At 36.5% G+C, this 26,155-nt stretch overlaps 1 protein-coding gene across 1 annotated transcript in view; it reads right to left on the bottom strand.

Moving 5' to 3' along the window:
• LOC138691853 (UDP-glucosyltransferase 2-like) overlaps positions 1 to 17,557 on the bottom strand; it is a 31,429-nt gene extending 13,872 nt beyond the window's left edge. The window contains exons 1-3 of the mRNA XM_069814398.1: positions 17,353 to 17,557; positions 12,775 to 13,584; positions 1,209 to 1,425 (exon numbers count right to left, since the gene is read on the bottom strand). Of these exons, the coding sequence (XP_069670499.1) occupies positions 1,209 to 1,425; positions 12,775 to 13,584; positions 17,353 to 17,364 (1,039 nt within the window). The 5' untranslated portion in view covers positions 17,365 to 17,557. The remainder of the gene's footprint in view (positions 1 to 1,208; positions 1,426 to 12,774; positions 13,585 to 17,352) is intronic.
• Between the last annotated feature and the right edge of the window lie 8,598 nt (positions 17,558 to 26,155).

Here is a 26,155-nt window from a genome sequence, read left to right as displayed (position 1 = left end):
TTTTTTTTTTAGGTTAACCCATGTATATGTATTTGTAATAATTCTGTATTTTGCTTAGGTATGATCATTGTAAATAGGCAAAGTAGACGACATTGGGCGTATTCACCAATACAATTCCAAATGTATATTTATCGTAGGAAAGGGAAAATCCTAAAAACCTGTAGTATTACTCTGTAATGGAGCATGTTGTTCAATAAAATTTAAAAAATACATACATACACACATACATACATACATACACATATACATACATACATACACACATAGGCCTATATGCGTACATACATAATTCATATTGAATGCATACGTAAATACATGCATACATAATACATAGATATATAATGCATACATAATACATAACACAAAAATAGTTAAATACATGCATACATAATAGGGTATGGGACTGACCTCACCAGCCCTAGCCGAAGGGGTACATCACAGGTGAAGCTGGGAATGGGGATGTAGTGGAACTGATAAGGGGTGATAGGTCTGACCGTTCAGCTACCACAGGGGTTAATACATGTATAGCAATTCGTTAATGTTTTTATGGAGCTTGTACTGTAAACGTTATCAGTTCGGAAGCTGGCGAATAGGGGCGTGGTTTCAAGTAGCTTTGGAGTGAGTAACACTTCATGCATTCCTTTTACATTCTTCGCGGGGGTGGTGAGATGAGTCCCGTATAATAAATAAATAGAAATAAGTGAATGAATGAATAGAAAAAAGTGAATGAATGAATGAATGAATGAATAGAAATAAGAGAATGAATGAATAGAAATGAATGAACAGAAATAAATGAATAAATAAATAAAATAAATAAGATTGAATTTATTGAATTGGATTGATTTGAATTGATTAAATTAAATTGAATTGGATTGGTTGCATTGAATTAAGGGCTCCGCGGACATATTTCTCCCAACATGAATTTCTCCAACGACATCAGCATTTCATCTATTATGCGCTCATTTCCAGACGTTATACAACACTTTCTCTAGAACCATAGAACACAATTCACTTCTATTGTTTCGTATAAAATGCGCATCTCCTTAACGCCCACTGGATCGTTATAAAAGGTAAATGGCTGCTTACAGATAGCTAAGACGCATGCATTAGAAGTTGATTAGACGCGAGAACGCTCGTTGTGGGGCCGGGATGCTATGAAATATTCTGGATTGGAACATGGATGTCTAGTACGCTGATACGATACTTACTGAGTATCTCAAGCTGTGGTAGCCAGGTTGCTGTCTTGACATTTGGCGGGAGCCCGGAAATGTTCCCAATCTTCCACAGAACTCGCTGTGGTAACTGTGAGAAAGCGTCGATGAATGCCCGCAGCTTGGTTTCTGTGAAGGTCTCGCTTCTAATCATTGAGCCCAGAGAAAAATAAACGACTCCCTCTTTAGCTTGATCGAGATACGTCTGCAAGTCCTGTAATCAAAGAACAGCTTTCACTCAATTCCAGTGATAGCAAGTTAGTGCCACAGTTTGTAGTATTGACCTTAGCGAACCGGTAAACGATTTAATTTCAGCTTGGTGCTATTCGACAGGAGTAGGCTACGTGCCGGCACCGGGTTTCCCCTTCTCCCTTCCTCACCTTCATCATCATTCTCACCAATTTCCTACACTACACTTACACGAACACTTAACATACACTCTTCCATATAGTCCCGTCGCTCTTATTTCCGGCAGCCAATCACGTTGCAAGTCGGCTACATTTAAACATGTGCGTCTTGTCATTCGCTGTTGATTTCGTTATGGACTTCCTAAGGCTGAATAGATACTGGGTATAATCGTCCGCCATTTTCGTTCTTTCCTTGCCGTTTGCAGCAAGCAGATGAGAATTTACAACAGTACAGATTTTAATTCCGCGCTCTTTTAGGTGTATTTGTTTAATAATAATAATAATAATAATAATAATAATAATAATAATAATAATAATAATAAGACCAGCCTCATGGTATAGTGGTCAGAGCTTCTGACTATAGTTCATGAGGTCCCGGACTCCCAGATTCGATTCCCGGTTAGAGCACAGGAATTTTTCCTTAAAAGGGATTATTCCTGTGTTCGTCAATGGTCTGGAATTTAGGTTATGTTTAGATTTAAGACCTCTCCTGGCACCACATTATCATAATCATCCTATCATATCATCGGGGTAATGTAACTCCGCCTTCCAGGCGCCCCAACCTCAGAAGTGGGTTACAACTAAGCCACGGCCAGGAGAGAAGACCAGAAATGTCGAAAGTCAACCTGGTGGCATTGGATAAAAAAAAAATAAATAATAATAATAATAATAATAATAATAATAATAATAATAATAATAATAATAATAATAGAATCAAGGGTAACAATCGACTTACAGCCATGCAGCTGGATACTCTGGTAATTAAACCTTCAACAACAGTGCAACATATTTGATCCACATACATTAACATTATAGTCAACAACATTAGGTATACAAAAGCTATCTCAAGATTCACTTAGCTGTTTATTTTTAAGTTTCTCACATTAAATATTATAACAAGAACGCAATCGACAGATTGAATTTTCTTCCGGCAGCGAGTCCCACAAAGCGCGGGGCTGGGATAACCGCCCCACTTGCCCCGCCGAAGGGCCGGCTTTCTATGAGAATCCACAGTTCTAACAGACCTAAGTTGTTACTCTGCGCATGTTACTCCCAGTAACTGGGAAACTAGTACAGTACAGATTTCGAATAGGAATCACTTTTAAAAGTAATTCTTTCTAAACATTTCTCTCGCTTTCACTCCCATCTAAAGTTAAAAATATAAAAACTTTTGAAGGTGTCAATGTCTATTTTGAACATGACACTTCGAAGTTAGTCATTTTTTCTCCCTTCCCAAAAAACATTTTGATTTCGAATTTTTTCTATGCTTTCCTTAGATATTTATCTATGAAACCTAAAATTTACAATGCGATTATCATAGGTGCTACGACGTGATAATGTTTAACGGTGCGGGAAATAGCGTCGTCTGCTAACCGCAACTGGCAATGAAAGAACTAAAATGGCGAACGATTATATGTACCTACCCTTTATAGAACCTACTCTTACTAGGACGTAAGTAAAGAGGCGGAACCACGCCGGAAATAACAGCGACGTGACTATAGTACACGACATAACTCTTCATAGATACAGATCATGCATAACGTGGCCCGCCGAAGTGGTGTGCAATATGAAATTGTATAGGATTCTGAAGTCACTCTTCTTAGCACAAATATCTACTTCGAATACGTAGTCAGATATCCTACGAAGAATTTTATAAGGTCCTTCATACGGTGGTACAGAGAAAGTTTCGTGACTCAACGTCCTGGGAGAGCAGTACATGTAGGCCCGATTGTATAAACCATTTAATCTTAGATCAGAGGTTAAATTGATCCTTGTTTCAGCTGAACTTGGAATTTTGTGTTGTATAATGTCTAATCTGAGATTAATTTGTCTCAAACTAAAGTCAACTTTGACTGAAGAAATTTCTCCGATTAAGTTAGATGATCCAAGTTCAGTTATTTCTTTTCTGTTTTAAATATACGAGTGACAGATTGTGCAAATAAAATATCCATTATTATTAATATTAATAGATATGTTAGGTACATTTATATATATTTCTTTCAATTTCTTGCCTTAATACACAAACATTCTTATATTTTATAAGGCTCTATCGTGTTCAGCAGTATCAAATAACATAACCTATAATATTATGTTTATAAAAACCATTAATTATTAGTGGATATGATAGGTACATTCATAAATGTTCAATTAACTGTATTACTAAACGAAAATTGTCGTTTTATAAAGCTTTATTATGTTTAGCAGCATCAAACACCATAACATGATAACAACTTGGAGAACAGTCAACCTTCTTCTTATTGTCCGCCATTATTTACATTGCACAAAAAAACCAGTGTCTCCAACAGTGTGTACGGAAAGTCGCCAAAAAGTACTTGTAAAGTCGCTAGATTTCTCATTATCAACAAAGAAAGATTAAATTTGGTCACTATGGGGTGCTAAAAAGGTCACTAAATCCCTATTTAAGCAATATAAAAGTTAAAAGAAATTGTTGTTGAAAAAGAGTTAAAGTCGCTAGATTGGCAACACTGAACAACCTGTATAACATGGTCCGCGCATCACGTATTTCACCTGTTTATGCGATGTTGCCAAATCCTTTTCACGTGAACTTAGATTGCATTTGAACCAAGGTAATTTGATCGCAGAAAAGTTTTATACAATAGAAGAAGTGTCTGAACTCGGTTTACTTTTCGATCTTCGATGAAAGTTATACAATTGGGCCGTAGTTTTCTGAAATCACAACTGGCTTATGTATGTGTTAAACTTTCATGGCCCACTCTGTTGTGTGATTAACTCTCTATGGCAACTAGTTGTTACTTTATGTGTACAATTCTTACGAAGAATGAGACCATTCTTCAAATTTGATTATTTATTATATTGTAATTTGCTCTACAAAATGGGTCACAGTCCTGCCATCTATCCGTAATATGCGGAACCCGAATCACGCAAAGTGAATTGGGTAGGCATTGGACACACGCACATGTTTTAAATGTAATTTAGAGGAAAGCTAGGAGAGAGACGGAATTTCCACAACCAACAACCAGTTCTGCTTAAAAGAAGGAAAAGATAATGTGCAGTAATTAATAAGAAGTCACCCTGTAATAATTGTAATTGTTTGTTAAAAAGATACGAAAATTAGCATGACAATGATGGGAGTGTGTAGTGCTCCAACGGAAAATTATGAAGACTTCACTTTGTCGTAATGTTCATGTTTCTGCTCTATACATTTCCACACTCCACACAAAGCACTTCACTAGTTTCTTCCTTAGTTACTTTTCCAGACGTCTGCAGAAGGTGCTCCTTTTTATATTGAATGCCTCCTTTGCCATTGCTATCCTCCTTTTGACTTCCTGGCTGCAGCTCATGTTACTACTTATAGTACACCCCAAGTATTTGAAGCTGTCCACTTGCTCTACTGCCTCATTTAGAATTCCCAAGTTTAACTTATTTATTTTTCTTGCGACAACCATGGTCTTAGGTTTGTTTGCATTTATCTTTATCCCATACTGCTCATAGCTGTCATTTAGCTCCAGTAGGGTATCCCTGAGTATCGTCTCCCTTTCTGCTAACAACGCCATATTATCAGCAAATATTATGCACTTTATTCTTCTTCCTCCTACGTTTACTCCTCCCATGTTCTGAAAACAGTTTTTCACCAAATCCTCCAAGTAGATGTTGAACAGGGTAGATGATAAAGAGCGTCCTTGTCGTACACCTCTCCCTACTTCACTTCCTTCAGACATTTCTTCTCCCATCCTGACTTTGACTCGTTGTTTTATATATGGGTTACTGAACAGCCTCCTCTCTTTCCAGTCCACACATATTTTCTTCAGGATGTCCATTAGTTTATTCCAATCCACGCTGTCAAACGTCTTTTCTAAATCCACAAATACTATATACACTTTTTTATTCTTCTTTAGGTTTATTTCGCCGATTGTTCGTAGTAGTCCAATTGCATCTCTGTACCTTTTCCTTTCCTCAAGCAAAACTGCTCTTCTTCCAACTGTTCTTCCATCTTAAAATATAAACATCGATTCATTACTCGCAAGAGAATCTTCGCCGAGTGCGATATCAGGCTGATAGTCCTGAACTCCATACATTTCTTGGCAATAATAATGGTTAAACATAATTTTTACTTTTAATACAAACAAAGGCTTGTATAAACCTTGAATTATTGATTGAACTGATACGGGAACGACGTAATTTAGTTAATAGTTGATTTATCTGAAATTCTATAAAAGAAGCATTATACGTTCGCTTAATGCAGGCATGTCAATTGATGCCCACAGGAGCAAGCGCGCGCTTTAGAGCCCAGGAGAGCCTGAGCGCTTTACAGCGGAAAGGAAAGAGACAGAAGAAAGAGGTGGTATATGCCGCTTGGTCGAGCTATATTCAGGGATGGCCAGCACTGATTCAATAGATAAATGGAAGAGAACTAATTAAAACTGTATCCATGTTAATTTTTAGATTTGCCTGAGAAGTATAAGTGCATTATAAGAATGTAAGTTTTAATTTTAATGCTCATTTTTCGCAAGTTTGATTTTTTTATTCAAAAGAAATATTTTCTCAACTATTCGTATAGAAAAGTGAAATTTTCAGGTATAGGCCTATTTATTTAGAAGCCTTACAGAATGTTTTCGTAAATCTAATATACCGTATACTGTATACGTATTACTGAAGATAGTGTATTGAAAATTTTGAAAATATTCGCATGGAAATTGATTATAAGGAAATGAATTAACAAAGCAACTACTGTTACATCATAAGCAAAAGATACGTGTCCATGTGTTGTAAAAATGTCAGCTCTATTGCTTCAGCACATTTCGAGAAAATAATTTAAAATTCTGATGATAGGAAGTTGCTCACAAATATCACCTTAAAAGCATAATGCGATAAGAGTTTTGTTATGTAATATTAGTTACACTTAAAACAGATACAGTACCTAGGTAACTTTGCTTTGTACTGTAATATTGTTTTGATTAGTTTATTGATTACTTTTGTAAGGCTAACGATACCATCAATATAAATTCCAACTTATCATGTCATACTCAATCTCTTTCTTTGGAATATCACTTTCTTTATGAAAGATGTGTTTCATCCACTTAATACAGTATAATATTATACTACTATGGAATTTAAGTGAATATTCCTTCTTAACTCTCTATTATGTTATTAAGATTTAAAACACAAGTGCAATATTAAGAAATCAGTGTTAGTACTTTTGTTTTACAGACAATATAGATAATATTAAACAGAAAGAAGACATATAAAAATAACGACATAAAATTTCACGTTCCGTTTGAAGTTTGTGCACCACTGTTTTCTTAATCCAAAAGGTTGCTTATTCATATACATAACCCTTCCTCTTCCCATACTTAGGGCTTGCTGCCCGCGCACTACGTCAAGGTTAGAAAAATGCGCTTGCTTTGACGTCACTGTCTTAATGAATGGAGTAACATGCATTATTCATTTTCAAGTAATGTTGATTGTGTTGAGAATATTGTACGAAATGGAAATATAAAAATTGGAGATTTATCCTTCGAAGAGGTGGAAAAATTCAAATATCTTGGAGCAACAGTAACAAATATAAATGACACTCGGGAGGAAATTAAACGCAGAATAAATATGGGAAATGCGTGTTATTATTCGGTTGAGAAGCTTTTATCATCCAGTCTGCTGTCCAAAAATCTGAAAGTTAGAATTTATAAAGCAGTTATATTACCGGTTGTTCTTTATGGTTGTGAAACTTGGACTCTCACTCTGAGAGAGGAACATAGGTTAAGGGTGTTTGAGAATAAGGTGCTTAGGAAAATATTTGGGGCTAAGCGGGATGAAGTTACAGGAGAATGGAGAAAGTTACACAACGCAGAAGTGCACGCATTGTATTCTTCACCTGACATAATTAGGAACATAAAATCCAGACGTTTGAGATGGGCAGGGCATGTAGCACGTATGGGCGAATCCAGAAATGCATATAGAGTGTTAGTTGGGAGACCGGAGGGAAAAAGACCTTTAGGGAGGCCGAGACGTAGATGGGAAGATAATATTAAAATGGATTTGAGGGAGGTGGGGGTATGATGATAGAGACTGGATTAATCTTGCACAGGATAGGAACCGCTGGCGGGCTTATGTGAGGGCGGCAATGAACCTTTGGGTTCCTTAAAAGCCATTTGTAAGTAAGTAAGTTGATTGTGCTGTATTAAAAAGGTAACTGTAGGGAAATATTTTAAGAAATAATTTTGTGTAAAAGTATATTATTTATATTAATAATTCTATAAACAGCTATTGGTAACACCTAAATGAAGTAGTCCACCACTGCCACACTTTGTAATTTGCATGCAGCAGTAATTAGGCTCTACCTAGTGTTTTGAACACGCATGGTCGATAGCAATACGGAAATGGTTCACAAGATTAACGTCTTTTCATATGTTTCTCTGTCTTTTCTGATATTCTGAAACATGAATTCTTCATTACCTGGTATGCAAGCTTAGTAATAAAAAGGATTAAATCTGGTTTGCTTAATATTCAGAAGAGCCACTTGCGTTCTTAATTAAGTTTAGTGACTTAACTTGACTCCTTGAAGATTCGTCTACCAATGGAAGGTAAAAATGGCTGGTTTACACGATAATTATTGACGTCTTACTTATTTATGACTTTTAGAGAACCCCGAGGTTCATTGCCATTCTTACATAAGCCCACCATTGATCCTTATCCTGAGAAAGATTAATCCAGTCCCTACCATCATATCGCACCTCCCTCAAAATCCATTTTAATATTATCCTCCCATCACCGTCTCGGAATCCCCTAAGGTCTTTTTTACCTTCGGCCTCCCATTTAACACTCTGTATGCATTTCTGGATTCGTCCATACGTGCTACATGCTCTGTCCATCTCAAACTTCTAGATTTAATGTTCTAATTATGTCAGGTGAAAAATACAGTGCGTGCAGTTCTGCGCTGTGTAACTTTCTCCATTCTCCTGCAACTTCATCCCTCTTAGCTCAAAATATTTTTCTAAGCAACTTATTCTCAAACACCTTTAACCTCTGTTCCTCTTTGAAAGTGAGAGTCCAAGTTTCACAAGCATAAAGAACAACCGGTAATATAACTGTTTTGTAAAGTCTAAGTCTTAGTTTTTTTGAGAGCAGACTGGATGACAAAAGCTTCTCATCCGAATAATGACAGGAATTTCAATTATTGACGTCTTATGTTAAAATATTTGTAACTGTTTCGGAAACTATTGCCAATATTATTTATTCCAAATCGGTAACGTTCTTTCATCACATAATATTTCACACATATGTTTCGATTCAGCCGGCGTATAAAATGATAATTTATAGTTTCACTATCAGTTATTGCAGTGATGTTTTAATTGGTGGTTGTACGACGTTTCATCAACTGCTATGGTTATCTAGCGTCAGAATGCGATGAAGGTGGTGTCAGTGAAATGAGTCCAGAGTTCAGCGCCGAAAGTTACCCAGCATTTGCTTTAATGGGTTGAGGGAAAACCCCGGTAAAACCTCAATTTACTAGTTCCAACCAGGATATGAACCCGGGCCTGCTCGTTTCATGGTCACGAATGCTAACTGTTGCACCACAGCGGTAGACTCAAGCAATTGCAGTAACTCGAATATACAGTGACATCAGAAACTTTTCCGTTACATCTTTATTGTACCTTGTTTTTTGACTATAGCATGCAGGCTTCAGTTTCAGTTGCCATGGTAATATTTTACACTGCATAGGTACAATCAGAATATACAGTAAAACCTCTATTATCCGTGGTAATGAAGGGGGTGGAGTGAAAGGTTAATAGAAAAACTCGGATAATCCGTACTATAAAAGGCGTTAATAAACTAAGTGCATAATACAGTTTCATCATTTTCCCGTGGTTTTTTTATTTTAACACGTTAGTGGCGAAGTGCATCAACATTGATTAAAAACGCAATAATCATAGATTACGAAACGACGGTTAAACAGTAGCCGTGGTTAAAATGTAATTTATGTGCACCATTCATAATCACCGATTATTAAAACATGGCTAGCTGACACCTCATTTAACCAGAGTAAAGTCTATGATGGTACATTGTTTCTACAAAATGACTAAAGGAAAGCATCAATACCGCTGCAAAGATAATTAGTCAACGTCTAAAAACGACTGCGCTCACTATTTCTACATCGAAATGAACGTATCCTACATTTTTGCGTTGCATTTGTTTGCCTTTGGGCGTTGTTATATTTCTGAGTTGCATTTCTTTATTTTTCAGTACTGTTAGGTTAGAATCGTACAAAACGGAAAATTGAATCCAAAAATGATTATATCCCAATGTTAGGTTGAAGTACCGATAGACTTAATTACTAGATTTAAATGTATTATATAAAAAAGATGGAATATCCATAAAGGAAAAGGATGCGGAAGATTAGTAGGAATGTGTGTACGATCTTGGACTCCATTTACACCAGGGAATTGTGCATTATCCGAAGATCCATCCATAACCTCTCTTTGTTCAGCCAGTGACATAGAGAAAGAGATACTGGTATTCGAGTATTCCCTCTTAAAATACAGAAAATAACAGTTACATAGAATCGTAATATAAGCAGCCGATCCGTAGGAAAAATATGATTGTTCTTGTGTTATTTCAAGTGATCCATTTGTAGATTTTGATAAACGAAATCCCTCCTGAAATTTTATGTCACCTAATTCCTCGTAAGAATTCTCTCTTTCCACTAAAGAACCTTCATGCTCACGCTCTATCCAAGTAATTCAAGTACTGTACAATAATAATCGTCTTCGAAATAATCACCTGTTGTTCTGGCCGTCATTTTGCTTTACTTGCTCTACTAATCGCTGGTTATCTCCTTTAACCGCTCGAATATGGTTGGTTAGAGATTACTGTGGTTAACCTCCTATTTAAGTCGTAACCGAGGTCGATCCACCGTGAAAATGCTTAATCAGGGATTAGGTGACAATTTTAACCGATGGTTACACTAACCGACGATGATGCACGTGGGCATAGGTAGTGAATCATAAGTTCACTAATCTGTCTAGTTTTCAACGACGGGTTTTTAATGGCCAAGGAAACTCCTTATGACAGCTGTCTGTGGAAAGATAGGAATAATAGAGGTCTCATGTCGTAGATAAAAAATTTTATGCACTTTATATTTTATTTTTCATTAAATCGCGCATAGTTGTAATTGCTATCTAGTATTGTGATGAGACAATTTTTCATTTCCCAAACCACTCAATTACTTGCACATTTTTCGTAGCTAACACGTTTTCTTTTGACACCTGTGGAAGACATTTTGCATAGAAGGTAGATATTACGGCCACTCGAAGAGTAGATCATACTGCGTAAGGGTAAACGTTTGTAAAAAACACTGTAGAAAAAAATTTCGTACTAATATAATGTACAGTAGGCTACTCATATTTTTCCGCAAAACAAAAAGAGCGATGTAGAAAGACAGTCGGATAATCCAACAATCGGTTAATACGGTGACGGATAATCGAGGTTTTACTGTAGATAAAAATGCAAGGGAAAAGTCTTTGTAGTCACTCTATATGTATACAGAGAATATACCTAAAAGTTTTTTTTAGAAATCACTGTACAGGAATTTTTGTCCACCAACATAAATAAAACATGCATTTAAGGGTATATGCACGTAAACGACCACAAAATTATTTAATATTATCATAAAATGCAGGCACCAAATTTCCAAAATTTCATAAGAAAATGAACTCACAATTGGACACAAATTACAAGGTGGCACAACAAGACTTATTAGAATTTAAATATCTGATAAAACTGTACAAAAGGTTACTAATAATATTTTTCAAACCAATTTTATCAAAGTATGAAAAAAAAAAAAAAAAAAAACAAAAAAATCTGCAGTTGCATCATTTGGTAACCATAACATTGTTATGATCTCTCTGACATTTTTAATACTTTTCCTGTATGTAATAAACACTTATTTCTGAAAAGTAGACTACTTTCAGACATGTAGAGTTGTTTATTTTAATACAATTAATTTTATATTTGTCCTATATAAAATATATTAAAATTTACATAATGTTATGTGACCTAATTTTTCTATTTTCAAAGAAATGGGCATTATTGTAGTCTACCTTTTGCATAAAGGCATGTTAAATCAGACTACAAAATTTCAGAATTCTATCGTTAATGGTTGTGGAGTTATATTAGCAACCTTTTTTATACTTTTATCAGATATTTGAGTTCTAGTAAGTCTTGTTGTGGTACCTTGTAATTTTTGTCCAATTGTGAGTTCATTTCCTTATAAATTTTGAGAAATTTAGAGCCTGCATTTTCTGATAATATTTGTGGTCGTTCACGTACATATACCCTTAGGGGAAAATCTAGACCTCATTCTTTTCCTGTCTTAGAGAATGAAAGAAAACTAGTTATGGAAAAAAATAGTAATATGCGTTACAAGAGCGATATGTTGACGTTTTCATGTTCCAGGAAAAGATTGAAAAAGCGAAACGTAGTTGAGCTTTTTTAATTTCCGAGAACATGAAAACAAACATACCGCTCTTGTATCGTACATTATTTTGTGCGAAGATCGTTTATTACATACCTGAAAGAGGAATTTCTAATTAGTTGCAATGAAATCTTCATCTTGGTTTCTGTTCAATGACGGCAACTTTGGAAAACAAATATATCTATCTTCAACATTGTTCCCATAAATTTTTTTCTGTGTTTACTATACTGCAGCAGGGCGTGATATATGTCTGTCTTTTTTTCCCCCCAGTCTATGATGAGTCTGGAATCTTGTTGATTTTTTCACGGCTTCCTTAGTGTTACTTGCATTACAAATGCAGTAACTTTTGAGGTGTTGTAGAGTTTACTTAATTTTTGCAAATATTTAAAAACAATAATTAACAGTGCAATTTAAGTGAAATTGCAGTGTTAAGTTTCCAATTTATAATTATTACTATATTGAACGTCTTTAAAAATAATATGTTAAAAGCCTAAAGCAGTAAAATGAATATGACGCTTAAGCGGTAAGAATAGGGAAATTGTTATGTGTGTTAGGTTGGGAATACTGAATGTGGTATTTCACACTTACCGCGTATTGGTTTTGTGCGGAAACCAAGCAAATACGCACGATCTCGCACAAAAATAGATTCCTAATATAAAGAAAAACTCATTACTGAACTTGAATCCTGTTTGATTTGTACACTTACCTTTGGTAATTTTCCACCGCTTTTTATGTGTAATCCACCCACTTCCACAAACGTCGGAACTGCAGGTCTGGGAGTGTTGACTGAGAAGTGGCTGTTGACCAGCATGAGACTTGTGTTCCGCTGTAATTCGTCCAGCGATGGATAATCCTCTCCAAAATGCTTCCTCAACATTTCCTCTGTGATCGTATAAAATTCAGTATAATACCAAGCAGTCATAGCCCAGTCTGACACTGTATTTAGTAATCTTTTCCAGAAAATCTTTTGGTCTGTAAAAGAGATATAGTAATTCGGAATGTACGCAGGGTTGTTAGGATTACCAATCCGATGTGATAGCCACGGGTAAATTGGACCGGTTGTTATACCGATGAGCGGGGCTTTGAAGCGATGGGCAAAACCTATCAAACAGTCTAGTCCCCCAGTATTCGTGATGACGACATCGTATGTTTTATTGCTCTTCATGAGGTTGAGGATGTTTTGGTTGCTTAGCGCAGAGCGGCAAGTGTCTATCATATTATTCTTATAATAAATAATCATTTGAATTAACCCCGCTTCCCTGAGCTGTTCTATGGACACATCGCTTAACACTGTAGGATCGGCGATGCTGAAGTCTGTATAGTTGGACACCGGCTTCTCTAGCGGAAATTGTCCGTAGACTTCCACCTGGTGGCCCCTGGCCACCAGAGCTTCGAAGAATGTGTGATACAAGACGTAGTGACTGCGTGCTGAGTAGTTGATGAGACTCAGGATCCTCGCAGCTTCCGAGGCGCAGATAGGCAGTACACAGAAGATGAAAATATGCGAACACTTCATCTGTAAACAAGTGCGTGAGAGTAATAATAATAATAATAATAATAATAATAATAATAATAATAATAATAATAATAATAATAATAATAATAATAATAATATATTACGGTATATTATTAATATACTATGCTATAATAGAACATATGGGCGGCCGGGTAGCTCAGTTGGTAGAGTAGCTGGCTACGGACTGGGAGGTCCGGGGTTCGATCCCAGGAGGTGACAGGAGTTTTTCTCGTTGCCAAACTTTCAGAACGGCCCCGAGGTTCACTCAGCCTCCTATAAAATTGAGTACCCGGGGGTAAAAGGCGGGTAAAAGGCGGTCAGAGGCAGTAGCGGCTGGTGGTCAAAATAATGAGTGTGCTACAATCTCTATATTGGCTTATACACACTTATATGTATTTATCTTAATTTGAGACTCGCCTAGTGACGAAATATGAAGTCCATACGACGTTCCTTCCTACTGCAGAACTTGTGAATTACCCTGGTGTTAAACCCCTCCATCTCGGACATCATACTCTTTTCTATTGACAGTATTGCAAGAGCAGTGAGACGATCCTGGGACATAGTGTTTCTTAAAACCCGTTTTTATGCGTTTCAAGGAAGAAAAACATCTATCTGGCTCAGCAAACAAAATATTTAACAACTTCGTTACAACACGGAATGGATACTATAAATTGTTGGAGACTATGTATTGTAACAATTGAACAGCTCCACCTATATTTCGGACGTCGAGTCTTCCGTATAGAACCCCAAGTTGCGTCATTAACACTCTTTTGTTCAATATAGTATAGCTGTTGACAGCAACTTCAAGTTCGCGTTCACGAAAATTATACGAAAAATTCTAAAAAAATTTGCTGTTTAACAATTTTGTTGCGTCTAGCTAGCTTAAAGACTGGAAACGGTGAGTAGTTTCCTGAATTATACAATCACATACTTCCTTGGCTTCTATTTTCTAGGATTCCATTTTCCGTGGCTTGCTAGCTGATTCAGGAGGAACCTCATAGGCCTACAGGTAGATGGCAGCAGCAGTCTAACATTTCAATTACCAAATAAATTTAAATAGTTTCGAGTTCTTCCACAAACAAGCATTCTTTCGTTACGCTTTACTTTTGCCATCTCCAAGCTGTGTTGTGCTGAAGCTGATTACAGCACTTTCCCGCGTAAAAATAGCCAATCAGAGCAGTGATTTCAGCTTCGCACATGCGCATACCTGTCTACATTCTCATAAGAAGTTCAGAGTAGCACAACGAACCCCCTGAGGCACCAAAGAGCGAAGAGCGGAGACTAAACACTCGATAATGCGTCATGAATATGACCACGGGAAATTGTTAAATGACAGATCAGATACTATGGTACTACAAATACATTATTTGAGCAAAAAATATCACTGTGCTGTAGCACTATAGCACATAGGGACGGGCCGCCCCTGGTCAGAGCGTGGTACCACACCACCTCATTCTAGTGCCGAGGTCATGGAAAGCATGGGGCTCTACCTCCATGCCCCCCAAGTGCCTTCATGGCATGTTACGGGGATACCTTTACCTTTTTATCTTTTACAATAGAACATATCTATACTGATAATAAATCTGTAGCCAAAATTTTTCTGGTAATTTTCGATTTTCCGAAAATAATTGGTGTTAACATGTATAATTAACCGCCCTGAAACCGAAAATCGCTTTTTTGAAACTTTTGTTTGTATGTCTGTCTGTCTGGATGTTAGTTACCTTTTCACGCGATAATGACTGAACCGATTTATATGAAAATTGGAATATAAATTAAGTTCGTTGTAACTTAGATTTTAGGCTATATGGCATTCAAAATACTTTATTTAAAAGGGGGGTTATGCTCTTTGGAGCAAAATGACCGCATTTTAATTATTTAAATACAATTTAAATTAAGTAACATGTTAAACGATTTATCCTTCTATCAAACACGAATTTTCCCTGGATCAAACGTCCTATTTTAATTAAGTAATTACTTTATATTTATTTCTAACGGGTACAGCGGAGCGCACGGGTACGGCTAGTTCATAAATATTATGCAAATATTTCCGGAGTTAAGCATAACGAAGAGCCTGAATAAATTATTTCTAAACGGTGAACATTACCACATTCATATTACACGTTTTTTCCGTTCCATTCTGAAATTTACTTTAATATATTTTACGTTAAACTAAATCGATTAAACTAATTGGCAGGAACTATTTACGATAAATTAATGTTTCTAGGAGGACTATAATTGTTTACATTAGCTACTGAAGAACTTTACTTTTGCTGTAGATTTCGCTGTAGGTGTCTCCACATCACATTAACATACGAAAACAAAAACATACACAAAATTGCAACCTCATTCAAGAAATTAAATTACAACATCGCATACAGAACAAATAACAATCTACAAAAACATCTCAACACGCAAACAACACAAACAAACAAATATAACCACACAGGCGTATACAAACTCAAATGTAACACCTGCAAAAACTTCTACATAGGACAGACAGGCAGATCGTTTCAAACACGTTACAAGGAACACATCACAGCCATAACAAAACACCTCCACATATGCAGAACACATCACAAATGCTAACCACACCCAAGAGACATCAACACAGACATGGAAATACTACACATCCAATCAAAAAGCCAGAAACTACATAAACACACTAGAACAATATGAAATATACAGACACACAAAAACACACCCCAACGAAATTCTCAACACACAACTCAACTTCAAAACACGCACAGTCTTTGATTCTACACTATACCATAGGAACACACCCTCACAGGAAACAGAACAAGTGGTGCCAAGATCAACAAGGACCAGTTCTGAAGATGACCCATAAATAGGTCGAAACATGTAAACGAGGTACAGAGGTGTGAAAATTATTAGAATAATCTTAATTTTAAAGGTTTTTTAATAGTTCCTTCACAAATATTAATTGAATTGATGAATATTGGTATATATTACTATACTGATGTAGGATATATTTACTACTAACAATGCTGGAAAGCATTGTTGTACATTGGTATTTTTCTTATTTTACAATTGTTATGGGAATTCAGAAATTATTATATTATGTTGGCGGAATTGGAAACATAAAAAATTATATGCACAAAACAGATGTATACGTTCATTTGAACCTTCACAACAATGTAAACGCAAAGAACAATTTGTTTAAAGCATTTCTTAATTAATTTTTTATGTTTCCAATTCCGCCAACATAATATAATAATTTCTGAATTCCCATAACAATTGTAAAATAAGAAAAATACCAATGTACAACAATGCTTTCCGGCATTGTTAGTAGTAAATATATCCTACATCAGTATAGTAATATATACCAATATTCATCAATTCAATTAATATTTGTGAAGGAACTATTAAAAAACCTTTAAAATTAAGATTATTCTAATAATTTTCACACCTCTGTACGTTGAAATTTAACACATGAAAGTCTTACCATACATATTATTTTTTTTTCTGTATTCCTTTGTTTCTAAGAAACAGCAATTAAATATCGGACTCTAGCTGCTTTACACTTCTGGTTTAATTACCTTATTACGACATTTACTATTATTAATGTAGGACTTTAGTTGTTTTCCACTCACGGTTTAATTCCTTTTTCATCATGAATGTTGGCAAGAGATGAAACAGCAGACGGTTTTCCAATTTGAAGTATGAAAAGAGCCAGCTCGTGTGGCTGGTCAGCAAGGAAACAAGCATCGTGGGAACCGGGCTTAACATTTAATTATTGTCATTAGTTACCTTCGTGAACATTTCTGCTCTCAGTTGTCCAAAGGAGGTAGTAGGTTCTTGTGCTGGATTCTTCGTCAACTTCTATAACCTGACTGTCCCAGTCATGTTATCCTACTTCTGATAAACTTCACTTTTAAACTTTCTTTTTTTCTTCTAACTGGTATTACTAGAATTGAGTTCTAACTAATTGTGGCTAAAGTATAATCTATTCGTATGGTCGCTTTCAGAATCATCGTTTCAACTCAGCGCATTATCTGGCAGATCCACGACGTCACTTGTTTCGTTGTACTTGGGGGAAGGAAAATGAGACTACCGCGATACTACTAAGCGAACTGAAAACATTCACTCACCTATTCTCACGGAAGTTGCATTTCATCAGCAGTGTCGGTTTCTTCGCCGTCACTGTCATACAGAGATCTCTTATACCGTGACTCATGTATGTCCTCAGCTTCAGTTTCAGATTCGCTTTCTACTTCACTTTGTTTCACTTTCAACACCATCACAGTTGACAATTGAGGGGTTTGGGGGAAAAACCAGGCAGCTCCAATTTTTTTTCATTTCTGGGTTATTTATGCACAGTGGACAAAAAAATACGCTCTACCGTTTGGTCGAAGAACCAGATACAGCAGAACCCCGATTATCCGTCACCCCATTAACCGATCAGCGGATTATCCGACAGTCTTTCTCTCACTCTATTCTTTCTTTCTTTGCTGCTAAAAAAAGTATGTATGCTATACCTTAGCACCAGTGAGAAGTCTTCATCGGAGATCCTTGGACGGTTTCCGTTGCAGATACTGCAACGAGATTGAAACCTTAGCACACGTCCTAGGATCCTGTCAGCATGGAGAACTCCTGAGAAATTCACGCCATCATAACATCCGAAAACTAATAGCACAAGCCCTTAAAAACAAATCCTTCGAGGTCCATGAAGAGGTGCACTGCGTTGCGTCTGAAGGCGGCGGAATTAGAAGAGCGGACATCGTGGCTCTAGACAAGACTAATAGTAAAGGCTTTATACTGGACCCAACTGTTAGATTTGAGATGAGCCAGACCCAACCATCCGAGGTCAACAAAGAAAAACAACAAATTTATGAGTCTACTATTCCGTATTTTCGAGAAAAATATCAGATGGAAGGCACCTGGGAAGTACATGGTTTAATGATCGGAGCGAGGGGCACCATCCCACGATCAACTGTAAACACTATCAAAACATTTGGAATCCATGACATCATTCCAAAAATAATTACTTCAACCATTAAAGGGTCTGTGGCAATTCTGAAAAATCATTTATACGGAATATCATAATACCCCTCCCCTTTTCTATTCGTTAGTGTGTGATTGTTACAAATATATGTACAAATTTATTATTTCTTAAACTTAAGCTCCTAGTTCACATTTAAATTTGGCTCATCTATCTTACTGTAATCATTACTATTCTTATATGTGTGTTATTCTGTGTTTTTGGCAACCCAGGATGCCTGGGCAGACTATTTCTTGAAATAAATTATATATACCTATTATTTTCTAGAAAGAAAAGCGAGGAATCAGAATCAGTTGAGGATGTGGTGAAGCGTGTTGTGAAGGCAACGTGGGCCAAGAGGAGTAGGTCTTCTATTCTACTCCTCTTGACGTGGGCAGAGGAAGCCATGGCGCAAGGTATTGCCAACCTTATACGTGAGTCGATTTGCGAAGAACTAAAAAAAAAAACAATCGAAATGAACACTTCTGTAATTCAAGACCTGAAGAACGCACTAGCAGAACGCGATATCAAAATAAAAACACTGGAGGAGAAGCTAGTGAGGAAGACGGACAATCTGGAGCAATACCAGAGAAGGCAGAGTCTTCGCATCTTTGGAGTGGAAGAAACTGAAGGCGAAAACACGGGCAGCATCGCCAGAGACATCGCCGTAAAGATTGGTGTGGAACTTAGTGACACTGACATCGATCGCAGTCATCGTGTTGGACATAAAAGTGAAAACAAGGATAGGCCAATAATAGTTAAGTTTGTTAGTTATCGAAAACGCAGTGAAATGTATCGGAATAAAAAGAAGCTTAAAAATAGCGGTATTGTGCTTAGAGAGGATCTAACCCAGTTGCGGTACAAACTTTTACAGGACTGCGTCTCACGTTTCGGATTGCGCAATGTATGGACTGTTGATGGCGCAATTATGGTGAGCACCGAAAATGGAAAGAGACGTATTACATCCGCAGCAGACATTGAGTGTTGAGTGTTTTTTCTCTTGTGCTAGTTTTAAGTAAGCTGACCAATTAACCTATAGAATAGCTGCGCTAAGTGGTAAGTACAGTTGTTAGTTTCAATAGTTCGTAAGTTGGCACCATTGAAATTCCGACAAGTGTAAACCTACCAACAACCCCTAGCGAGTCACCTTTGGCTGTAACTCACCTTCTTTTAACAATAGAGCCAAGCCTGTCTAGGAATGTCACCGACCCTCCACTTTCTCTTTCCACACCGACTACACCTGAGCTCCTTAAACAATCTTTCACTTCCCACCCCACTAACCTTAAGGTAGCACACGTCAACACTCAAAGCATTATTTGTCATTTCAATGAATTCTATTCCATATTTGCTCCAAATGAGATGCATGCAATTCTGATTTCCGAAAGCTGGTTGAAACCTACACTGTCCTCTTCTCTTGTAGATATTAATGGTTATGTACTGTGTCGAAATGACAGAACAGGCAAAGGGGGCGGCGGTGTAGCATCTTACATTATATCTGATCTTCGACCTAAAGTTATTCTTCATTCTCCCTCAGAGTACAGTGCGCGGCCTGGAATATTTATTTATTGAAATTTATGCAAGTCTACAAAAGTGTCTTCTGTGCGTTGTCTATATACCACCGAAGATAAATCATTTAACTGACGTAGAAAATTCACTTTTAGATATTTTGCCGCTTTATGAACACGTTGTAGTAATGGGTGACTGTAACAACAATCTTCTAGTAACGTCCCCTTCCAGTGTACGGCTCTCAAACATGTTTGCGGCCTGCAATATGACAATTCTACCACTCCAAGCCACTCATCACACAGAGACTGCAGAAACACTACTAGACATCATAGCAACTACAAATCCCCACAAAATAATAACGCACGGACAACTACCGGCGCCTGGGATTTCTGCACATGATATTATATTTGTAGAGTATTCATTGCAGTGTCCTAAGGCAACACCAAAACGCATTCAGTATAGGGATCTGCGACATATCAACGACGCCTCTTTAATTTCTGACGCGTTATTACTGCCATGGCGTGATGTTTGGACTCTCCGTACAGTAGACGAAAAAGTACAAGCTTTTAACAACCTTGTTATTACATTATATGACAAACATGCCCCAATAAAAACTAGACGCATTAAGAGACCTCCAGGTCCCTGGATGATTACAGAAATCCGATCACTGATGAGAGACAGAGACGAAGCTTTTCGGAAATTCAAGAGACTAAAAAGTGACATAGATTTCTTGCGGTACAAGCGACTAAGAAATATGACCACACAGACGATTAGAAATGCTAAGCTTAGACATGCTTACAGCCTCATTGAACCTGATATTAGAGCATCCGATATGTGGAGAAATGTTAGGTCAATGGGACTGGGACAATCTAAGTCACAAATTGACAATACTATTTGTCTAGATGATTTAAACAATTACTTCACATCCACCACTACCCACGCACCTGACGCCGCAACGAAACAACAGACTATTAATGAATTAATCTCTACACCCGCCCCAGCACGAGACAAGTTCTTCTTTTCCTACATAACACCATCTGACGTAAAATCAGCACTAAAGCGCATCAAGTCAAAATCACAAGGAGTAGACAATATAAATATAGAACTTCTGAAGAAAATTATGGACATAATTTTTCCGACACTAACCCATATATTCAATGCATCCATAATGACTTCACATTACCCAGACATATGGAAAAAAGGCTATTGTTCGTCCCCTTCCTAAAATTAAGTTACCTGTAACACCTAATGACTATAGATCAATTAGTATTCTTCCTGTTCTCTCAAAAGCTTTGGAAAGAATTGTGCACAAACAACTGACAGATTACCTCAATACTCAAAATATTGTTTACCCTTACCAATCAGGCTTCAGAACGGGACACAGCACATCGACTGCACTGCTTAAAGTGACTGAGGGTATACGTGAAGCTTTAGACAAAGGACAGATCACAATACTAACACTTTTAGACTACTCCAAAGCCTTCGACACTGAAGACGTTGACTTACTAATTGCAAAATTAAGAGTACTGCATTTTTCTGATAATGCATTAGCATGGATGGACTCCTATCTTCGTGAACGCCAACAGTGCGTGTTTATTAATAATCGTTATTCCACTTGGCGTACCATGGAGACTGGCGTACCACAAGGCTCTGTCCTAGGACCTTTACTATTTTCTATTTATATTAATTATATTTCTTCTAATCTAACATCCTGCCGACACCATATTTATGCTGACGACATACAAATCTATCTGCATACTCGACCTAACTACATAAATGATGCCATAACTAAAGTTAATGATGACTTGAATTCTATATCCATATGGTCGAAAACGCATGGACTTAATTTAAATGCAAGTAAATCGCAGGCAATCTTAATAGAACATCAAAGATCGAAGTGTGACAAGCAAAATTTGCCACCGATAATTGTAAATAATACTACTATTCCATACAGTACGACTGTGAAGAACCTTGGTATTTATATGGATTGTCACCTGGAATGGAATGAACAAGTGAATCACACTTCTAAAAAAATATTTTCCATTATTCACTCATTAAAGCGACTGAAGCACTTTCTTCCTGATAAATTAAAATTAATCCTTGTACAAACACTCGTGATGCCACACTTTGACTACTGCGATATTATATTAAGTAACCTAAATGCAAATTTGAGCAACAGGCTACAACGTGTGTATAATGCGTGCGTCCGTTATATTTGTAATATTCGTAAGTATGATCATGTTTCCCCGTCTTTCCAAACTCTGTCTTGGCTAAGGCTAAGCGATCGACGAGCCCTGCATTCTCTTGTTCTCTTATTTCAAATTCTGCGCACCGCTACCCCAATCTATTTGGCTTCTCGTTTCCAAAATTTATCCGCATATCATCAGCTAAGTACAAGATCTCATCATAACAATTTACTCATTATACCCTACCACAAGACATCTTTATATTTTTCATCCTAGGCCTATACAGTTTCAGTTGTTAGAAAATGGAACTCGCTTCCGAGTGATATAAGGGGTTGTTGGACAATAACTTCATTTAGGTCAAAATTACATAAATTCTTACTTAACAGATGAATTGCTGATTAATATTTGTTACTTATAATGAAACTAACATCTGTCCATTCTTATTATTATTATCATTAATTTCTCTAAATAGATTTACAAAACCTCTAATGGCAATTACATTAATATTCTCATTATAGAAATAGAAATATATATATATATATATATATATATATATATATATATATATTCTAACATAGTCCTAGTAAGCTTATATTAAATTAATTTTCATCATTTTACTGGCTATCTCAAATATTAAATTAATTATAATTCATTGAATTAAATCAGCTCATAAATTAAGTTACTACTTTACCTTATAGATTTATCTAAATTTAAATAAATGTGTAGTGAAGAATATTGCTGGAGAACCTTTTAAGTGTAGTGTAAATATTTGTAATTTAAATTTATGTATTGTATTGATTAAGGCTGGTTGAGTGGAAGAGAAGGCCTTATGGCCTTAACTCTGCCAGCGAAAATAAAACATTATTATTATTTTTATTATTATTATTATTATTATTATTATTATTATTGTTATAAGTCTTTATCCATATATATTACAAGTGTACTGCCAGCAATAGGAACAGTTACCGGTAGGCCTACTTGAAGGTGTTTTTCCCAAATTATAAAATAATCACTATCTGCTTTCAAAGAAATGGTCCCAAAAACATCCGCAAAATTTATAGCAAACCTGTGCAGCATTAAGTCCTTGTGCTACTGTTCGAGTGCTCGTACTTCATAATTTCTATCCAAAATATCTTCCACGGGTGTCAAAAGTATTTTACTAGGTGTCAAAATAAAAATAGAAACAAATAATTGATCAGTTTGGGAAAAGAGAAATTGCGGCTTCTCTCGCATCAGAATAAGAGATTGGCATTACAAATGTGCGCGATATAATTAAAAACAAGAATGAAATGTACAAAATCTGTAAATCTACAACAAGAAACCTCTAATATTCCTATCTTTCCAAAAAGAATCAACGCAAGGAATTTACTTGGGCCTTATAAAACCATTGTTGACAACTGGACTTAAATTATTACCGATAAACGTCTGATTCATTGTCTAGCATGTTAAACATAAGACCACGGTGGAAGTTATGCAACTGTGTTATGCACTTAATATAGGAACATATTTTATGATACGGATTATCCGATTTTTTCGATTAATCGTCCAGTCCACCCCCTTGATTGCCATGGATAATAGAGGTTCTATTGTAGTTCCAAGAATTACATTCACAGTTATAATGTATTTTGGACATGCCTCTTCTGTACATGCTTATTGTTTGGCGGCATGTTTTTCTTTATTATCTCGAAAAGTACTGAATTGGAACTGCCTGGTTTATTACACTGTCTACTACATTATCAACAGGAATTTCTCGTTCCCTGTACTCCTCTTCAATTCTTTGCACTCGTCTGCAAAAGGAAGCCAGTTCTCAGCCGTAATTGAAGAAAAATGTTCTCCACAAAGCCTTCTCACTGTGTCAATATTGTGATCCAGTTTGTGGATGCTACCCATTTCTTCATTACCCCCAGATATTTTCAATGGGACTCAAATCCGGATTATAAGGAGGAAGCCGCAATGAAGCATGCTCTGCTTCTTTCAAAATCTGATCCATTGATCTGATAGATTACACTTAGAGGCTTATTAATAGGGGGCGGATGTTGATGACCTGAAAATCTACTTAAAATGATAATTAAAATGCCCTTAAACTAATGGAAAAATTACGTAAAATTGAAAGAAAATGACATTTAAATATTATTCAAAGTACTCGCACCACAACTTCTTAAAAATTGGTTACCTTGTTTCAATGACTGCCCTGAAAATCTCGGAGAGAGGAGACAACTTCCTGCAATTCGATTAAGATAAAGGAAAAAGGCATCCAACAAAATTATGGTTTTAAAGAAAAACTATAGACTTTAATGAGGGTTTACAATGTGTTTCAATCAGGAGACGAGCAAATGCTGGGTAACTTTCGGTGCTGGACCCCGGACTCATTTCACCGGCATTATCACCTTCATATCATTCAGATGCTAAATAACCTAGATGTTGATACAGCGTCGTAAAATAAGCCAATAAAATAAAAAAATAAAAATGAATCAGGAGTGGTTCATTCTCCGTCTCCTCCTTCCGCTCTTCAACTTTGTTACCAGAGCTTTCAGATGAGGGAGTGTGAATGACAAAACAAATTGAGGGCGCAGCGTGCACTGTTGCAATATTTTTTTTCAACTTTATTATATAATTATGTACAATATATATATTTTTCGTTGTTGGTAACTCTATAGCATCTACTAGATGCTTTATGGTTGTGCTAACAGATGGAGTTACTTGTGAAGAATGTGACGCTGAAACGTGTGTTCAGGTTACTGCCCAGCGACAGTCCTGATGTATTTTTATATTTGTGATGATTGGTTAATTAATATTAACCTGGCACACTCACAATCATACAAATTTCCAGACACTAGACACCCAGGGAATTCTTCTTCTTCAAGAAAAATTCACCGAGCGCCGAGCCCGGGAATCGAACCCGGGACCTCCTGATCTGGAAGCCAGCATGCTGACCAACAGACCACGGAGGCAGTCATACAATATAATTGTGCTTAAAAATTGTAAATACTGTGCTATAAAAGCACACAAGAAACATATATGGAGGCTGCAGTCCTGTGACTGTCCTCTGGCAAAATGTGAAACAAAACAAAAATGCTAATCTTCAAACAACAGATCTCAGTGTCTTTTTCTTTTTAATCTTCTTATTTAGCGAGGCGGTGGAAGTTGTTCTGGGATGGTATTAAGGAGTTCGTTTCGATGGTTAACCATTGAGTGATGAAGTCGTATGTAGGAGCTGCGCAGTGTGAATTCAACTGTAGGCACGTTCAAATCTTTGTGTAGGTTGTCATTGCGGATGTACCAGGGTGCAGCCACGATTAGACGAAGGACCCGGTTGCAATATTTGTGTTAAAAATACTGTCTACTACAGTAGATATCCCTTCCGAACTATGTTGGGGACACAACGTTCTGTCCAGGACACGGTGAAAGTTTCCCGCCCTTCCAAACATAAATTCTAAAGAAACCCTCGTACTGACAAAAGAACAGTAGCGGCCAAAGCCCTCACTTAAACTAAGATGTTGTAAAGCATTTTGTGCAAGATCGTGCGTATTTGCTTGTTTTCCGCACAGAACCAATACGCGGTAAGTGTGAAATACCACATTCAGTATTCCCAACCTAACACAAATAACAATTTCCCTCTTCTTACCGCTTAAGCGCGACATTCATTTTACTGCTTTAGGCTTTGAACATATTATTTTTAGAGACGTTTAACATAGTAATAATTATAAATTGGAAACTTACCACTGCAATTTCACCTAAATTGCAATGTTAATTATTGTTTTTAAATATTTGCAAAAATTAAGTAAGGTCTACTACTCCATGAAACTTATTGCATTCCTGATACAAGTAACATTAAGGAAGCCGTGAAAAAATCAACAAGATTCCAGATGCCGATGTTATT

The sequence above is a fragment of the Periplaneta americana genome, chromosome 2 (genome assembly GCF_040183065.1).
Source record: "Periplaneta americana isolate PAMFEO1 chromosome 2, P.americana_PAMFEO1_priV1, whole genome shotgun sequence".
Lineage (NCBI taxonomy): Eukaryota > Metazoa > Arthropoda > Insecta > Blattodea > Blattidae > Periplaneta > Periplaneta americana.
The sequence above is the reverse complement of the archived record's forward strand: the minus strand, read 5'-3'. Positions and strand labels throughout refer to the sequence as shown.